This window comes from Schistocerca americana, chromosome X (genome assembly GCF_021461395.2).
Source record: "Schistocerca americana isolate TAMUIC-IGC-003095 chromosome X, iqSchAmer2.1, whole genome shotgun sequence".
Taxonomy (NCBI): domain Eukaryota; kingdom Metazoa; phylum Arthropoda; class Insecta; order Orthoptera; family Acrididae; genus Schistocerca; species Schistocerca americana.
In genome coordinates, this window is record NC_060130.1 from 433385671 (window position 1) to 433405745 (window position 20075).

The 20075-nt window shown below is 37.0% G+C and overlaps 1 protein-coding gene across 1 annotated transcript in view; it reads right to left on the reverse strand.

The window, feature by feature from the left end:
• Positions 1-4481: 4481 nt before the first annotated feature.
• Positions 4482-20075, reverse strand: part of LOC124554740 (voltage-dependent calcium channel type A subunit alpha-1-like) — a 339549-nt gene continuing 323955 nt past the window's right edge. Inside the window, exon 13 of the mRNA XM_047128387.1 lies at positions 4482-4604. Within this exon, the coding sequence (XP_046984343.1) occupies positions 4547-4604 (58 nt within the window). The 3' untranslated portion in view covers positions 4482-4546. The remainder of the gene's footprint in view (positions 4605-20075) is intronic.

Below are 20075 nucleotides of genomic sequence, written 5' to 3' on the forward strand. Positions count from 1 at the left end.
ATAGAAATATGGAAACCATGAAGTCAGCGTATTATGGTTACTTTCATGCAATTATGGCATTTGGAATTATATTTTGGGGAAATCAGCCACTGGCTAAAAAAGTACTTTGTGTACAAAAAAGAGCCATAAGGATCATGTGTGGAGTCCATCCTAGAGCCACATGTAGGAATCTTTTTAAGAAGCTTGAAATACTTACATCCACTGCGCAATATATATTCTCTTTGATGTGCTTCATAAGGAAAGAAAAATCCATCTTTAAGCTGAACAGTGCATATCACAGTCACAATACTAGAAGGAAACATGATATCCACTATGAACAACCAAATCTAAGTATGGTGCAGAAAGGAGTCCATTTCAGTGCCTGTAAGATTTTTAATGCCCTCCCTTCAAGAATTAAGTGTTTGGTGGATGATGATCTCTTGTTTAAAACAACCTTAAGGCAGTTCCTATTGCAAGGATCATTTTATACAATAGAAGAGTTCCTGAACTACAGTGTTTAACATTTCTTGTATTGTAAATTGCAAATGTAGGCCCAAATTTGTATTTGTAATACCGAATATTTTTATTGTAAACATATATTTTGCAATATTTATTTCTCTGTAACACTTATTATTTTGTAATCTTTATCTGTCTCTAAAATGTATTTTTTGTAGTGGGACCTGAGTTACCGTTTACTGTATTTGTTTTCTAATCTCTATCTATCTCTAAAATGTATTTTTTGTAGTGGGACCTAAGTTACTGTTTACTGTTTTTGTTTCGTTTTATGTATTACCATAAATTCTGGCCAAAAGCTTGTAAAATTGACATGTTCCATATCCTGTGATAGCATCACAACATGGATCACTGGAACAAGAGATAAATAAATAAATAAATAAATAAATAAAAATAAATAAAATAAATGGGCTTAAGGTCATGGTTTAAGGCATAATTCTTTGCCTAATGTTTTGTCTTTCACTGCTGGAGGCCTCATCAGAGACTTTAATGAGTCAGAAAGCTGTTACAAACTCAAACAAGGTCAGCAAGGCAAACTGTTTATATGTATCCATGAAACAAAATTTCTATGACCCCTCTGTGCATCTAGCATAGTAATTACTACATCTCACTAAAACCACAGAGTCAGAGAAACAAATTTGATGTTACTGGTAAAACTAAATATAGAAAGACAAAATCTGAAGTTTTTGCCATATATATCCAGATTGTTTGCACAGATTCAAACATATGTTTTGGAGATGTGATATATGGTGTACTAAGGGAGCCTACCTAGATTTATAGAGAATATAAGGCACCCATGAAAAATTTATGTTGGAATGAATAGAAAATACATGAAGGCATCACAGAATGTAAACAACTAAACAATATATAACAGGTGATTAAATCAGCAATGCTTGAGGAGAAAAGGTTGTATAACAGAGTTTAAAAACACAGAAGTTTTCACTGTGGTGGCATGCTACTTGGAGAGTAATAGGAAATGGAAAGTGCAATTAAAGGTTGAAGACTCAGGAGGACATTTTTAATAAACATAGTAGTGGCATCAATCTTAAAAGTTTATAGGTACTGAAAGATGTATATTGAAAATCACTCCACTAATGACGAGTAAGAGAAGCTTGGAAAATGCTTTTGATACAAAATATAATCTCTCACAATGGGCTCATTCCACAATACCACCAACCAGTGACAATGAAAATTCCTTCTTCACAAAGAAATGCAAAGGCTCTGGGAAGAACATCCACTGATGATGAATGAATTACACTATTTAAAATAGGAAGAGCAACACACAAATATGCATTCACACAGACAGAAAATTCTTGGGGAACTTGATGTGGCAAGTTGACCAAGAACTTTTTATCTGAGTACTCTGTCACTAAAGAATTTGTAGCCATGAATTTGTATTTTGAAGGATCTTCAGGATTTCCTAAACATACTGTACCTGGTAGCCATTATTTGGCAACAACAAAAATCACTCTAAAGTAGAGGAGTTGTGTGTCTGCTGAAGACAAACATGGTGTTCAATGTTGCTTACTAGGTCTTGCTATAGGTTTTGTCTGAGGAGCTTTGGCACATCTACAATTGAAGACAGGTTAGTTTAAGTTAATGTTGTGAATGTGGAAGGAATAGTCATTATTTTTCCTTAAAATGATGAACAAATTTTGTGGAAAGTTGTCAGAACGTAGCACATATCAGATGAAGCCTGTAGTGACAGAATCACAGAGATGCAAAAAAGATGGTAATTTACCACATACAGTATCCACAAAGGACAGGGCAAGGACCAGTGAAACCTAGTAAAATGATTACTTGCAGGGTCGAAATGTATATTTAGATGAAGACAAATGAATTTAACTGATGAGTAATTTAATATTTGCTGACGTGATTTCATTGAAAGCTAGTTCTGAAACAAAGACTGGGTCCAGTTGTATATGTTAAGTTTGCATAACTTTGGCCACGAAGCTATCTGAACTTGTATGAAAGACTTAATTACAGCTATTATCTCCAATTTTCATTTTCCCACTGTCTTAAACTTCATATGAGCCATCCTAGAAATCTGTGCACCTATGACACAGAAAAAGAACACTGCCAAGAATATCATTATTACAGCCAAAGGAACTATATGAATGAAGTTTCTCTCTCAGCAGTGTGATGCTTGTTAATAAAATTCTCTAATAACTGGTTGAAACTGAGCAGAGAGTTGCTCTCACATCCTGATAGTGAGGTCTAGCAAAGAGTGGCCTAAGTATGCATCACAGCATCATTATTCCATTCACCTTGGCTTCTAATGCTTCTGTGTCACCTGGTTGCTGATGTATATGTTAACTAAATGCATTAACTAAATTGGTAAAGGTAGCAAAAGACATCAACTGCAGCCAGTTCAGAAGACCATTGTGGCATTTGCCTAAGATGATTTATGAAAACCGAAGAAAAACCCAATCTAGATGCCCAGGGGAAAACATGAATCCCTACAATTTGTAACGTAGCAAGTTATTAGAAGATGACATTCATTGCAACAAGGCACACAGCCATTTGGTATGTTGGCTGCAGGATGGATACGGTTTTTTTCGCTTTGCTCACAGTGCAGCTGACGCTGCCTGCCGTGAGAACTGCATAGAGTAACATTCAGTCGGTACGAAAATTCATACCCTTTACAAATCTAAATAATCCATATTAGTTATTATTAAATTTTGTTCAAATTTGGTACACAGCCTTTTGATGTTAATGGAATGATGCTGTCAAAATTTCAAATTTTTATTTATTATAGTTCCGGATATAATGAAAATTACCTAAATGTCCTAAAACCAACACTCATGTTTTAAAACCCAGTTAGGAACAATAACAAATTGACTTTCATTATCATCTGAAGCCATTACAAAGTTATCAGTGCATAAAACCAATTGATCAGAATTTTCTTTTCAAAACTTTAGTTACTTTATATCACGTATTAAAAAAATCACTTAAAATCATTCTTTGTTTATAATTTTGCTGAGTGAGTGCATTAAAATGATTGAGAGAGTGTATGTAAGAGCTTGTACAAACGAACCGTGGGAAAGTTATGGTGCAACCACAATTCAGATGACGGAATATCAATGCTGCTTTACACTGCCTAGCACGTATCTGCAACTACAGAGTGAAGGAAGGAATATCGAGGTACGTGGAGATCTGATAAATGATGAGAGAAAGTAGATGACCAATACTGACCCGCTGCAAATTCTGTATTCATTTCCAATATCTTAATCTATCTCCTATATTGTGAGAAGATATATCTAAAAATTTCTTAAATAAAAACAAATGATCATGAAGCAGAGTATTTCTGCATGACCCTAAAGCACAAAATACAATCTATTATATGCATTATTTAATTGTCTTCCAAGCATCTACACAGAAATATTAGAATTAAAACAACTTGGATAATTATATTTTTCATTCCTGAAAAGCATTTCCATTAAAATGTTGATAACTTTTTGGAGATCGTTATTAAAATTAGAGGTCACCATACTGGTCACTCTCATTCATAAACTCAAGCACCAGCTGAAAGCACCCTGTTTGGTGACTATGTGAATAGTGTGAACCAGTTTTTAAACATCATAGCACAAAAAACTCATATATTATCTTTATTGCTAAATTAAGAGCATTGGCCTAAATTTCATTACATCCTCAGAGAAGTAAATACTAATGAAAATTTTTTGATTAATCTATGACATAATAAAATATAGACACTGTGTTTCAAAGGAATTGAAAATTTATATTAGAATAATTCTTTTTAGGGAGTACAAAAAAGTCAGCAGAATATGTGGCCAAATGTAAATCCAGGTACAAATAAAGCCTTGTTATTAATTTACTTCCCCTACTTCCAATGTATACTAAATCTGAAACTAAAGTCCACATGGCAGACACTGTATAATTTAAGGACATAATTTAGCTTGCTTCTTGACCAATGAAAAAACTCAGAGGTGTTTCTTATGCCTTAGTAAATATTACTAGGAATTCACTGTTAACAGTGTATAACCCACATTAATGGAAAAGGATAGGAACTATACCACAGGAGACACAGAAAAAGCTAAGTACATCCCAATACATCACCAAACACCATGATATCACAGTTCACCTTTTTGTTCCTGTAAAGACAGAAAAAAATTCAAATCACTTCACTGAAATACACATTATTCACAGGTAAATAATTCTTTGAATGAACATAATAATCAGTGGATAAAAGTATGAAAAATGAGTCAATATTTTCAAAAGATTATTTGTTGTGAAAAAAATGAATTGCTATAACAATGTAGACATAAACCATACAGTCCATATGAAACACAACATTCCACTGCAGTAAGCTGAGTTACAGAAGTTTAATAGCAATAAAACAAATACTATCAGCAACAGTACCAAGGAAGTACTATGTCCAGAATAATATCACATATAGTTAGTTTCCTGTTCAATGGATCATTTGAATGACAAAAATTATGTGGAATGACTTTTGTAAATATCACTACATGCTGGACATTTATAAGTTTTTTGTTTTGTTTTATTGTTATTATTAAATATACAATTGTAAGTTAGTAATTCCTACCCACCACCTTATACACATTACAATAACAGAAATTTCTTTACCAAACACAAGGAGCTGTCAAGGTGAAACTTTTTCCGGCATTGTGCCCCTCTTTTTGTGCTACAGACAACCTTAATGTCAAGTATTGCATGTCACTTTTTTGCTTCTGGTATTGTAGTTATGTACATCATTGTTCCTTTTCGACTGAAGTGGATTATTTAAAAAAAAAAAAAACTTCATGAGGGGATAAATATATTGTGATGCAGTGGTCAGAATGCCCAACTCTTTAAACAGGTGTTGACAAGATGATCATGGGTGAGTAGCACATTTTTTAACAATAAAGACTTTCTTTCTTCAGGATGAGTTACCACTGAACATTATTCCATATGACATTATTGCATGAAAATATGTAAAATACATCAACGTACTGATTTGTCTCTCCCCAAGAATTACAATGCTTCTATATGTAATGTGGCTGAACTAAGCTGTTTTAGAAGTTCCAAAATGTGATTTTACCAATTTAAATTCCCATCAATATGCACATCTAAGAATTTTGAAGGTTCCACTTTTTTTTCCTTAATATGTGCTACTCCTATTCTTGGGGTAGTAAACTTAGATGTGAGAACTCAATAAATTGTCTCTTTTTAATATTGAGGATGGGATCATTCAAAGAGAACTCATCAAAGATACTTCTGAGAACCTTGTTTACCATTTCTTCTGTTGCTGTATGTATGCTTGGCTTAGTTACAGTTGTAGTGCAACTTGCAAAAAGAACTTATTCTGTTTGTTGTATATTAGACAGAAGATCATTTAGATATATGAGGAACAACAGTGGTGCTGAGAGTGAGCCTTCAGGAACCCCACACATTACTCATCCACACCCACAATAATATCCCGTGACTACGTTGGTTAAATTACTAAGTACAATTTTATGCATACTTTTGGTTAGATATTACATTATCCATAGGTTGTTTATACTATGAACACAATAAACCTTCAGTTTATCAAGGAGAATATTATGAGTCAGACAGCCAAATACCTTGGTTAACAAGACAATAATACCTAAAAGTGCAGTTTTGAATTAATGAATGAGATGTACATCTGAATGATCATAATAGAATTCAGAAACAGTTCCTCATGTTAAAAGTGAAGATGTTTTAGCCTGTGGCCTACATTATTTGGTACTGTCCATGGACCAGAATAATGCACCAAAAAAGTTTATTTTTTCTGTGATAGTATCCCTGGGTAAATCTAAGTCTCTGTTAGAATGCAAAGAGTTAAGGTAACCATGCACCACAGTTGAGGTATTGAGCAGTGGACAGGCACTTAAATAAGACTGGAAATATTATGGAACTTTCAGACACTGTGCTTCAGAATTAACTGATAAAACACACATGCACGTACACATGTGCACACACATATACACACACAGACAGACACACACAAACACACACACACACACACACACACACACACACACACACACACACACAAATGGCTGTGCAGAGGGCCATGCTGTTGTGGCACTGCACTCTGTAGCTCTGAAGAGGGACATGGTTTGGAAGTTGAGCAACATATTTAGTCTTGTTTAAATGTCTGACAGCCACTCAATAGCTCAATTGTATTATAAATTTGAATGGGCATGGAGTTCACAAGATTCAACATGGATAAAGTAACATATATGATGGTTGGTTATATTTACTTCTTCCATTATAAGTCTCTCTTAAATATGTAACTGTATTGTCCCCCCTATCTTGTCAATTATTTACTGTGAGAATTGTAATTATGGACCAACATTTGGATTGATACTCTTAAACTCAACCGGATAGCTACTCAAACTGCATTTGCATTTCATGTAACTGTTTCAGTGCCATGATTGACCTCGTCATAATGCTGCTGTTAGGTGTGTTAATATGGAGCTGGAGAAGACACTAATGGCAGAGGCATGAGTTACACTGCAGTGGTGTCAGTTGGGTTTATCAGTAGATCGGGGTTCACTAGGCATGGCCTGTATCTTAATAGGTATTCAAAGGGAAGGCTGGCAAAGCTTGTAGATGACAGTGTAGTGGGTGGTGGTGGGATCACTCATGGAAAAATTTCTGTAGTAGTTAGTGTTAGAGCTGCACGATTTTTAGATTGAAGTCAGCTGATAGGTATACCTGCTTAAAGGAAGTCCCTCTAACTTAGGAATCACCTTCAGAGGAGGTCAGGCATCCATGTAGAGAAGGAATTAGCATATTTCATCAAAATACAAGAGGTATTAGAGATAAAGTTAGTGAACTGCTTATAGATGTTGACTGACAGTATTGATGTATCTGAGCACCACTTAAATAATTTAACAGTTCAGAGGCTTCCTATACCAAGATAGAGATTAGCTGGCTGTTTCTCAAGGAGTTCCTTGTGGAGTGTGGGAGTGGCCATGTATGTAAACAACAGTATTCTCTTTTAGTCCATAGACATATCACGGCACTGCACTGAATAGATATTTGAATGTTGTGCAGGATATTTGAATTTAGTGAAACTAAACTTCTGAATGTTGTTGTTTATAGGTCCGCTAACTCTGACTTGAGATCATTTCTGCTCAAGTTAGAGAGGGTTCTTAGTTCACTTTAAAGGAAGTACCAAAACAAGCTATTTGTGGTGACTCCAGTATCAGTATTAATTTTGTATATGACTGCAAGAAAAAGGATGTTGGTAGACCACCTAAACTCATATGATCTAATGCAGACTGTGGTTTTTCCAACTAGGGCGCAGGGGAACAGCAGCACAGCCACAGATGATATTTTTATTCATTCTTCATTACTAAATGGGCATTCTGTTAGTAAAAGAGGTAATGACCTTTCTGACCATGATGCACAAATTTTAACACTAAAAGGCTTTATACTCAAACAAATGTCACATTAATTAGAAATGATGTAGGAAAAATAAGCCAATGGCAATAGAGAGTTTTTTAAACCTTGTTAAGGAACAAGAGTGACAGGATGTTTATAGTGCCAATAACGTAGATGACGAATATAATGTTTTCCTTAATACATTTCTCATGCTCTTTGAGAGTTGCTTTCCATTAGAACATTCAAAATTAGGTGCTAGCAGGAAAAGGCAATCTGGGTGGTATGTAGAACAAAGTGGCAATTATATGAAGATGTTAGTAGTAGTCAAAATCAAGCTTCAGTATGCCATTACAAACAGTATTGTAAGGTACTTAAAAATATTATCACTAAGGCGAAGAGTATGTGCTATGCAAACTGAATAGCTAATTCACAGAATAAAATTAAAACCATACAGTCAGTTGTGAAGGAAGTGTCTGATCAGCAGCACAAGGTCAACAATATAAAGTCAGTTCATAGTAGTAAAAATATTTCTGTTACTGATAAGTCAGATATGTGCACAGTATTTAACAATCATTTTCTGAGCATTGCTGGTGAATGAAATAAACATTTAGTTTCTACAGGGAATCATACAACTCTCTTGGCAAATGCCTTTCCAAGACTGATGCCTGAAATATTCCCCTGTGATACTGACAAGGGGGAGATTGAGTCAATAATTAAATCACTGAATACTAAGGACTCTCATGGATATGATGGAGTGACTAGCAGGATATTAAAGTACCGCACTGCACATATTGGCCCTATACTTAGCCATATTTGTAATTTTCCCCTTAAGAATGGTCAGTTTCCTGAATGATTAAAACACTTAGTAGTAAAGCTGCTTCATAAAAAGGGAGAAAGTGATAATGTAGAGAATTTTAGACTTATTTCTACACCATCAGTGTTTGCTAAAGTTATTGAAAAGTCTGTGTGCATAAGGATAATTGATCATTTTACAACACATAATTTGCTATCAAATGTACAGTATGGCTTTAGAAGTTGTTCAACAACTAAAAATGCTATATTCTCTATTCTCTGTGATTAAACAAAATGATTCAAATGCTACGTGTAATTTTTGATTTAACTAAGGCATTTGACTGTGTTGATCACAAAATATTGCTCCGGAAGTTGGACCATTATAGAATATGAGGAGTAACTCACAATTGTTTACTTCTTGCTTTAACAACAGATGGCAAATGGTCATTATTCACAATGTTGAGAATGGCTGTGATGTGGGTCTGAGTGGGGTATGCTCAAATGGAGGTGGGCGGGGGGTGGGGGGGGGTGGGGGGGTGGGGGTGGGGGGGGGGGGGGTGCGCCCCAAGGATCAGTCTTCAGGCCGCTCCTGGTCCTTATTTATATAAATGATATACCCTCTAGTATTAAGGGTAATTGTAAAATATGACACTAGCTTGGCAGTAAAGGATGTTATGTGGAACAATGGCTCTGCTTCAAATAGTGCAGTTCATGGCATAAGTTCCCAGCTTGTAGAAAATAAACTAACACTAAATAACAATAGGACTCAGTCTTGACAGTTTCTAACACACAATTCAACAAAACCCAAAGTTTTAATTTCACAGAATTGGCATATGATTAGTGAAACTGAACAGTTCAGATTTCTAGGTGTTCAGATAGATAGTAAATTGTCGTGGAATGCCCATGTTCAGGGTCTTGTTCAAGGATTTAATGCTGCCCTTTTTACCATTCAAACAATTTCTGAAGTAAGTGATCAATTGACACAAAAATTAGTCTATTTTGCTTATTTTCATTCACTTATGTCATATGGTATTATATTTTGGGGTAACTCTTCCCATTCTAAAAGGACATTTTTGATTCAGAAATGGGCAGTTCGGGCAATAAGTGGCGTAAGTTTGTGAACCTCTTGTCGACCCCTGTTTGCTAGGCTGTGTATATTGATATTGGCCTCTCAATATATGTATTCTTTACTGTCATTTTTTGTTAACAACATGAGCTTATTCCCAAGAATTAGCAGCTTTCACTCAGTTAATACGCAGCAGAAATCCTTAACTCATGTGCAGAAAGGTGTGCAGTATACTGCTGCATTCATTTTCTATAAGCTACCACAAGAATACAAAACTCTTAGCAGTAATCCATGTGATTTCAAATGGAAACTAAAGAGTTTCCTCATGGGTCACTCCTTCTATTCTGTTGAAGAGTTCCTTGTAAAATTAAGCTCATTCTTATGTTATATTGTTGATTGTGTTTACTTAAACTTATGGCCTGACTTTTTTTGGATTCATAAATATTTTGTTTTATCTGTTATTACTTTTATGTTGTAATTTCATGTACCAACATGTTCCATCACCTCACAGATTTGCTCCTCAATTTGGACCTACAGAACTACACATGTAAATAAATAAATACTTCTAAAAAGAAAGATGATGAAACTTACCAAACAAAAGCGCTGGCAGGTCGATAGACACACAAACAAACACAAACATACACACAAAATTCTAGCTTTCGCAACCAATGGTTGCCTCGTCAGGAAAGAGGGAAGGAGAAGGAAAGACAAAAGGATATGGGTTTTAAGGGAGAGGGTAAGGAGTCATTCCAATCCCGGGAGCGGAAAGACTTACCTTAGGGGGAAAAAAGGACAGGTATACACTCGCACACACACACATATCCATCCACACATACACAGACACGTGGAATGTTTCCCTCTATTATATAAATAAATACTTCAGTTGATATAAGCTGTATGTTTCTCATTATTATTTAGAGCTGCTGCTTGGATGGGTAATCTAGACTTGCTCTTCAGTAGATGTAACCAGTATATGCCAGACTATGATTAACAGCTGCTGCATGGATGGGTGAGGGTGACCATAACTTAGTACTTAAGCTGATACAACTGATATGTTCCTCATTATTATTTACAGGTGTTGCTAGATGGGAACCCTACTCCTGGTACATAATGATACCAACCAATACTTAACCCACCCTATGCTTCCCTATTTTTCATAGTTATGAAATGGTAATCTCTGGTTTTCTTCATTGTTTTCTATCATCTTTCACCAAATCATAAAATAGCACTGCATTAAAAATGTAACTGAAGCAAAAGCCGTGAATTATATGATTACTTAAATATAATAGTGGTGTATTTATATTACAAAATGTAACATGACAAGCACTTTTGTTTATTAAAGAAGTTACAAACAAAAATGTGGCAAAATCACTCAGTAAATATTACAGTTCAAAAATATGTGGTTTGCATATCATATTCTCCATTAAACCAACCACTCATTACAGAAGAAAATAGTTCTCTGAGAGATAATGCTGTTGTGTGAACTGACCGTTGCTGTCGATCTAAGCTGGGATGATGAATTTTTGATAAGGCTAAGATATGTTGTTTGCTGAATTACATTTCTTTTCTTAAGCAAAGTGAGTTATATGATCATATGATGGCAGTTTCATTAGTGTCTTAAATTTCCATCATATATATGTATGGAATTGTTTTTCAGTTGTCGCGTTAAATGATCAGTGTTTCACACATTTCATGGGAGAGAATAAGAGCTGGTATGGTGAAATGAAAAAAATGTTTTTGTGTGTATAGACTGAAGCAGTCAGCAAAAATTTTTATAAAGGGCAGGAATCGTGCCCAGGTCTCCTGCTTACTAGGCAAGTGCTCTAACCACTTTTTGTGTTTGTTTTTTTTACTAATTTTGTTCGTTGTATTCATTCAAGATCATTGTTGATCCATTCCCTCAGTTTTTTTATTGCAAAGAGTAGCTAACCCTCTGACCGAACACGCTTCGCTACCATGTACGGAATACCCTCGCACGGCTCCCTCCTTGATTCAAATTCTCACTGCCACTCCAGTCTACTTCAAATTCCCCCTTACACAGAAACAGAAACATAAAATTGCATCTGTATGAGACCAACAAAGTCTGTGAAATTGAACTATTTCAAAAACTCTTTTGGTTGAAAATGTGGACTGCAGCACACATACAAATTGAATTGAGGCTAATATTAAACCAGCACTCAGCATCAAGATTCATGGTACAGAGATAAAAGGTTACTGAATAAATATATGTTAAATTATTAAGATGGTAAGCATCTCCCATTAAGAGGAACATCATATCCTGTAGAAAATTCTCCATGCACTGTGCACAACATTTCCTGTCTTTGTTGACTCCTGAGCAAACAAACTGAAGGAAAAGCATTTCTAAATAGTATCTGGAGTAGTTGAAGAATAATATAATAATGCCAGGAATTGTTATTAGACTTTAGGCAAAACATGGAACAACCAGTACATCCCAGGCACAAAGCTGCAAGTAAAATATTGGGTTGCTTATGTTGAAAGTATGAAAAATGAAGTGTAAACTATTTTTACATTGGTAAAAGTTACGGTGATAATTTTTTGGCACTAACATTGTAGCATTATTGTTGACTATTTGAAAAATAATAAAACACTAACTGGCTCTTACAATGTGATGTTATTGGATTATTTGGGTAACAAGATGAGACAGAAGCAACAAATGTCGGTATACGTAAAACTGAACTTGCACACACACACAATGCACTTTCTCACATACTGGATATTGCCAAGGTAAAAAAGGAACAATCTGAGCTTGAAAATTATTCTTCACTTAACCCAGTCACCAACTTTTACCCTACACAATATTTAGTGTTATAGAAGGTCAAAAAATGTTTATGAAGGGACGTATTGATATATAACAACAGAAAACATATGAAATGAGTGCATAGACTCTCAGCAAGTATCATGTAATTAATTAATTTTTTCCTTAATAATAACTTGTCCTATATATTTCATTACGTAAGTATATGTTCATTATCATTCCCTTACTTCTAAGACCCTTAATTAATTCCGGTGGTAGCTCATGTACTCTGCTGTTCATTTAGATTCTTTGCTACCTCACCTTTCAGAATGTAGTAGCTTTTCTCATTTCCATCTCACACTTGTTTCTTAGAGTGTGTATGCATTTTTCTCTACATTTCATCTCAAGCAGCACTTCAAACTACCTTTCCATCTTCACAAGGATTCTTGTTGTTCAGTGATGATAATTATCTTTTTACATGTAATTAGCATTCAATGAATATCACTATTCATGTCTTCAAAAATTAATCTCCCTACCATTCCATTAGACAGTTTCTTAATTCCTTTGGTTTTCTACTTTCTCTATTTATCCACACATTATTCTTCATTCATTTTTCTTTTGATTTTACTGTGTCACATCTAAGTTCATTATACAGGGTGTTACTCCTTAGAGTCATCAGGTCCATTTTCTCTGGTGTTGCAGCAGATATCTGAAATTTCATTTTTGCTATGTGCAGCTGGAGTCAGCAAAAATACTTACTGCTCTTCACATATGTCATGCCACACCCAGTGTCAAGTGAAAGTGTTGCTTTCTTTCCCATTGCACACTAAATGATATTTAAAGCAGAATTTTACATGTCCATTCAAGAGAGCAGTCCAAAAATAGTCTATTATGATACTTATTTTATTGATATGTATTAACAGGACAGTAAAACATGAAGAATAACCAGTAATCCAGCAGCAACAGCACCACTTTGGCCCACACTGATTGCAACTGCCATGCAGCAGCACTGCTCAGTTGCCACTGGAGTCCTGGTTATTCTTCACATTTTACTGTTCCTGTTAATACACATAAAAAAAAACAACTAACCTGAGACTGCTCTATTGAATGTGCACATAAAATTTTGCACAAAAACAAATTGACACTTTCTGTCACCACTGGGCATCACATGAAAGACATGATAAACAGTATTGTGTTTGGGCTGGCCTGAGCAATGTATTGCAAAAATGAAATTGCAAATATCTATCAAAACACCAGAGAAAATGTGCATGGTGACTCTTAGAAGGGATGCCAACATTTCACAAGTTACTCTATCTTTTCAATTTTCCCTTTCTTTCCTAATACTGCTGTACTTCTTGGCTCCTTCTTTCGCACTGTCTGTCATCCTTATTACATCATGTTTCACATTCTCAATCTTATTTCTCTGTAACACTTCCACAATTTTATCTCAACTAATTTGCATTTATCACCATCCTCAAGAAACTAAGTGTTTTGAGTACATTTTCAAGTGAATAGTGGAACAGCTGTTGGCACAGATACAAATAGGAATAAACATGACATGGTGAGTTATTCTAAAGAACACAGTGACTGCAAAAATCTACAACCAATGTATAGGCCCAGATGCAGGTATTCCAAGCCAGTCATGAAATTCTTCTCTTCCATGCTCCACATCTCAGTTGCATGCAGTTCTGTGCTTGAAACACAAATTTTAACAACAACCCCATATTAATATATGATACCAAGAAGTTCTTTCATTGGATAGAGCTTTCTTTGCTCATGTGGATTGCAGCACAGTAACAGTGAATAGTATCATACAGCTCAATCACATTAGTGTTGTTGGTTGGTTGGTTGATTTGGGGGAGGGTACCAAACAGCAAGGCCATTGGTCCCACTGGATTAGGGAAGGCTGGAGAAGGAAGTCGGCCATGCCCATTCAAAGGAACCATCCCGGCATTTGCCTGAAGTGATTTACGGAAATCACAGAAAACCTAAATCAGGATGGGACAGGACAGGGGTTTGAACCATCGTCCTCCAGAATACGAGTCCAGTATGCTAACCACTGTGCCACCTCACATTAATGTGACCACCACCTATGTTCAACGTCAATGTACAATAATCACTCACAGGTGGTAAGTGGCACCATTAGCAATGCAGAGTATATAAACTGTGTCCAGGGGATGTAGAAAACAGTGCAGTCATTGTCATAATGTGGAAATGGAGTGATGTATCTGAAATCCAAAAGAAACTGATCATAGGCTTTCAGACCAAATGTAGAAGCACTTCTGAAGTGGCTAAGTTTGTAAATTGGTCACGATGCATGGCAAAATGGCGCTATTCGAAACTGACGCCAAGGCAACTGTGGTGCACCACAAACTGCAGGTAACGGGTGTGAACAATGGCTACAAAGATGTGTACAGGTGAATAGATGTTCAACTGTTGAGCAAATGACCACCCATATGACCCAAGGGGCTACTAACAGTGTCTCCTCAATGATCATTCTGTGAATGTTGCTGCATATGGGTGGCAAGCATTTGGTTCATGTACCTGTCTGTTGTTCATTGGTGATGGAGGCTGGAACTTGCACACCAATACTGCATCTGGATGTCCACTGAATGGCAAAAGATGGCCTTTTCAGATAAATCATGTTTTATGCTCTATAGCATAAATGGCCATCGGATCATTTGCAGAGTCCAGAATGGGGGAGAGAGCATTAAGGTCTGGGGAATGTTTTTGTGGCATCCTCTGGATGATCTTGTCATTCTAGAAGGCACAAAGGATCCTCAACTGAGAGATCTAATGGAGGTGACCATGGCACTGGAATCAGCATGGCTTCACATCCCTGTTGGTACCTTCCAGAACCTCAGTAACTCTCTTTTTACAGAAATAATCACACTTTGCATATGGTGCATGGTTGTTTGGTTGTTTGGCGAAGGAGACCAGACAGCGTGGTCATCGGTCTCATCGGATTAGGGAAGGAAGTTGGCCGTGCCCTTTCAGAGGAACCATCCTGGCATTTGCCTGGAGTGATTTAGGGAAATCACGGAAAACCTAAATCAGGATGGCCGGACGCGAGATTGAACCATCGCCCTCCCGAATGCGAGTCCAGTGTCTAACCACTGCGCCACCTCGCTCGGTATGGTGCATGATTCACCTATTCATTGTAAACTGATATCTTTCAATAAGTGTGGTTGCACAGAGCACAGTAATTAGCAGGATTCAGGCATACACAGAACAATAATAAGAGAAGACAATAAGCCACTGCGGAGTGGTGAGGCTATCACAAACACATGTGGTCAGAATGGGTAGAATATATTGTGCATGGGCATAAGTTTCTGTGTAAATGTTCTATAAGGCTCATAGTACATACAGACTTTCCATACTGTGGGAAATTCTCAGAATGACACTGTCATGGGGAAGTGCTTAGAGGATATGTGCTGACCAAGTAGTGCAGTGTGAAGCTTAATTCAAATTTTAGATTTTAAAGAACAATCAAATGATCTGTATGGCAGTGCTTTTCTTATTTCTAGTGTTATCAGTATGAGAGTCCTATGTGCATCTTCAATTCTAAATTCTGGTAGAGATTACTTTTTATCATGTTTTGCTAATATTTTGATTTTTATTCCTTAGTAAGTATTTACATTCACAAATTTTGAGTGTAAGCAAGACTAATGGCCATCTCATTAAAGCGTGTGAGATCAATGTCTTTCTTGTACTCTTGTAAATTTCTAGGTGCTGAACATGATTTTATTACCATATCAAGTATCTTGTTTACTTCCAGTCATGAGAAGTGAATGAGCCTCAACAATAAATACCCACTTCATTATAGTCTCAGCAATATTATTTTAGTGACTAAACCCCTCTGTCCTTGGCCACCTCTTTATAAGATGCGAAACAGGGTCATTACAGCATGTAACAACGAGAGCAGAGCAGCAGGGCTACTCTTGGATTCAATGATAACAGCAAGTTGTATGTTGTCAGTGCTTAAGGTGCTAATAGTATGTAATAATACTGCTGGCATGCAGCCTACAGTGGCAGATAAGCAGTAAGGTACCAAATTACTCAGGTTACTGGTCACTGTGTAGGTACCACATCTAATTTTTCTTCATGTTTGGTCATAACTGTCATAAGAATCAGTCCAGTAACAGTGGTATTAAAAACACACATTCAATTACAAAACCCCCAAACATGCTAAGTGTCCTACTTATGATATCTTTTTTGCTTTTCCCATTATTTGTAATGTCAGTTCCTGTATAGGAGAATTCATTCACTTCTACTGCTGTTGTTTGACTCTTAATTTTTTATTTAATCATGTCCCTTCTCTTACTTCTATTAATTCATCAACTTTGTCTTAGCTGTGTTTACCATGAGGCAATATTTTGTGTTGAGTGTGCTGTCCATTATACTGAACAGGTCTTACAAGTCATCCTTACTTCTGATCAGAAGAGCTATATGTTCCTGAAACCTTGGCATGGGCATTTCTTCCCCAAGGAGCCTTGTTCATTTTGCAAAATTTTCTTTCACTTTCTTCATTGCTTATTTGGCATAAACATTAATTAAAAGTAATAATACATTAAAATGGATAAGTTGAGTTCTTCACCTGGATAACTAAGAAAACAGATGCCTCAATTCAAATATGGAAGTAATTCTCCAGAACATGATTCATGTGAAGGACGTCCCCAAACTCCAAACCCAGTAACACTTTAAGAAGATTCGAAACACAATATTGGATTATCAGCAATCAAAAATAGATAAAATAGCTGATTTCATAGAAAAGTCAGAAGAAATTGTACAGAATATTAGTTAATAATTAGCTATTTGAAAGACTGAACAAAATGAGAGCTGCATTTGTTCAATATTGACAAAACCCAAATGTGAATGCAAATTTCTCAGCAATGTTTTGCCTGTTTCAAAGGGGATCCAAATGATCTTATGCAACAATTAAGTACTGAGGTTGAAATAATGTGGAGCCTCAAATATCAGTTAGTACAAGGGTGACATCCAAGTGCTTTATTGGAGCAGGGGAGATATTATGTGTCATGTTTTTTTACATTATACCAAAATGAAATTGGAGCACCAGTTAAACACCTTGTATACACATATACATGATAATGTTAGAGAAAACTATTATCTTCAGGGAATTATCTTCAGGAAATTAATATAATTTTTCATTTCAGCACAAGAGTGCATGAAGTAATATTTTACCAGACACTAGTTAGTCACTAGCACTGTGGCATTTGGTATGCAGTAATAAAATTATTGCACAGAAATTAGTTAAGGCTAAAGGCAATATTGTGATTACTTTCATACATCAGAAATCCAAACACACACAAACAGATAGAAAGAAAGAAAGATTAAGGAATAATTTCTCATCAACAACCAGGTCATTAGAGACCAAGCACAAGCTCAGCTCAGAAACTGGTGGTGAGGGAAATCAGCTGTGTCCTTTTCAAACAAAACATTTTGGCATTTGCCTTAAACAAAGTAACCAGAAGGACTTACTTAGGGGAGATTGTGTCCTTGTAAATGATGGAGATGATGATAGAGGTAGAAGCTGAAGCAATGTGATGGCTGACATTTTCCGGTTATGAACTCAATGAGTTTTTAGGATTTGGTTTTCGATGGTGGTGAGCAGAGCCAGAAATTTAGGTTTAATTGCAATGTCTACTTTTACTAAAGTGGTATGCACATAAGGGGTTGGGTGGTGGGGTGATGTTCTGTGGCAAATAACTGTGTATTACATGATGGTCCAGCCAACAGTGTCATCCTACCTTTTCTGTCTGTAGTGCACATGTCAGGTGGTGTGCATAGAATTTTCAGCACTGGTTTACATATTACATATTCCCAACATACAGTTGGTTGGAACAGTGACCAACACAGAAAAACTATTTATTTTAGTCTATAGTCATAATTTTTTATTTTGCCTACTGACTACCAGTTTTGATATGCAGTACCATCCTCAGGTAATACCCTGGCATGCATTTGTCATATTCATTTCTCTAGTATGTGTAAGTATTTGATTCACCTACTTGGGAAGTGAGCATGATGATTGCATGTCAGAAGATGGCCGAAGTATGGTACTACACACTGAAACTGGTACACAATCGGCAAAATAAAAAATTGTGACTACAGACTAAAAAAGATACTATTTACATACTAGTTTAGTTATCCTGGGGGTACTTAGCACTGCAGTCTTCATTATGGCTGGCATAAACCAAACACAACAACTATTACATTAACCCTTTCACTGCTGTGGGCATGTATACACATCCTGCTATGGCATTCCCCAGGTGTTGTGGGTGAGTATACATGAGCCACTTGCATTTTCCTACAGTGTTATAGATGTCTGAATGTATCCTGAGTCACCAAGCTCTCACTGCTTCAGATGAGTAACTTCCATATCTCAGCGAATAAAACCATTTTGAGTATTTATCATACAACATATTTGCCTCATTGTGTGCTACCATTTGGAGAAAATCCTCTTTCAATATCTTTAATAATTTACAGTATATGACATTCATTATGATCAGATGATTTGTGATGAGCAAGGATGTGAATGGGTGTATCACACACAATTATCCTTTGGATATAAAACCAAATACACTCCTGGAAATTGAAATAAGAACACCGTGAATTCATTGTCCCAGGAAGGGGAAACCTTATTGACACATTCCTGGGGTCAGATACATCACATGATCACACTGACAGAACCACAGGCACATAGACACAGGCAACAGAGCATGCACAATGTCGGCACTAGTACAGTGTATATCCACCTTTCGCAGCAATGCAGGCTGCTATTCTCCCATGGAGACGATCGTAGAGATGCTGGATGTAGTCCTGTGGAACGGCTTGCCATGCCATTTCCACCTGGCACCTCAGTTGGACCAGCATTCGTGCTGGACGTGCAGACCGCGTGAGACGACGCTTCATCCAGTCCCAAACATGCTCAATGGGGGACAGATCCGGAGATCTTGCTGGCCAGGGTAGTTGACTTACACCTTCTAGAGCACGTTGGGAGGCACGGGATACATGCGGACGTGCATTGTCCTGTTGGAACAGCAAGTTCCCTTGCCGGTCTAGGAATGGTAGAACGATGGGTTCGATGACGGTTTGGATGTACCATGCACTATTCAGTGTCCCCTCGACGATCACCAGTGGTGTACGGCCAGTGTAGGAGATCGCTCCCCACACCATGATGCCGGGTGTTGGCCCTGTGTGCCTCGGTCGTATGCAGTCCTGATTGTGGCGCTCACCTGCACGGCGCCAAACACGCATACGACCATCATTGGCACCAAGGCAGAAGCGACTCTCATCGCTGAAGATGACACGTCTCCATTCGTCCCTCCATTCACGCCTGTCGCGACACCACTGGAGGCGGGCTGCACGATGTTGGGGCGTGAGCGGAAGACGGCCTAATGGTGTGCGGGACCGTAGCCCAGCTTCATGGAGACGGTTGCGAATGGTCCTCGCCGATACCCCAGGAGCAACAGTGTCCCTAATTTGCTGGGAAGTGGCGGTGCGGTCCCCTACGGCACTGCGTAGGATCCTACGGTCTTGGCGTGCATCCGTGCGTCGCTGCGGTCCGGTCCCAGGTCG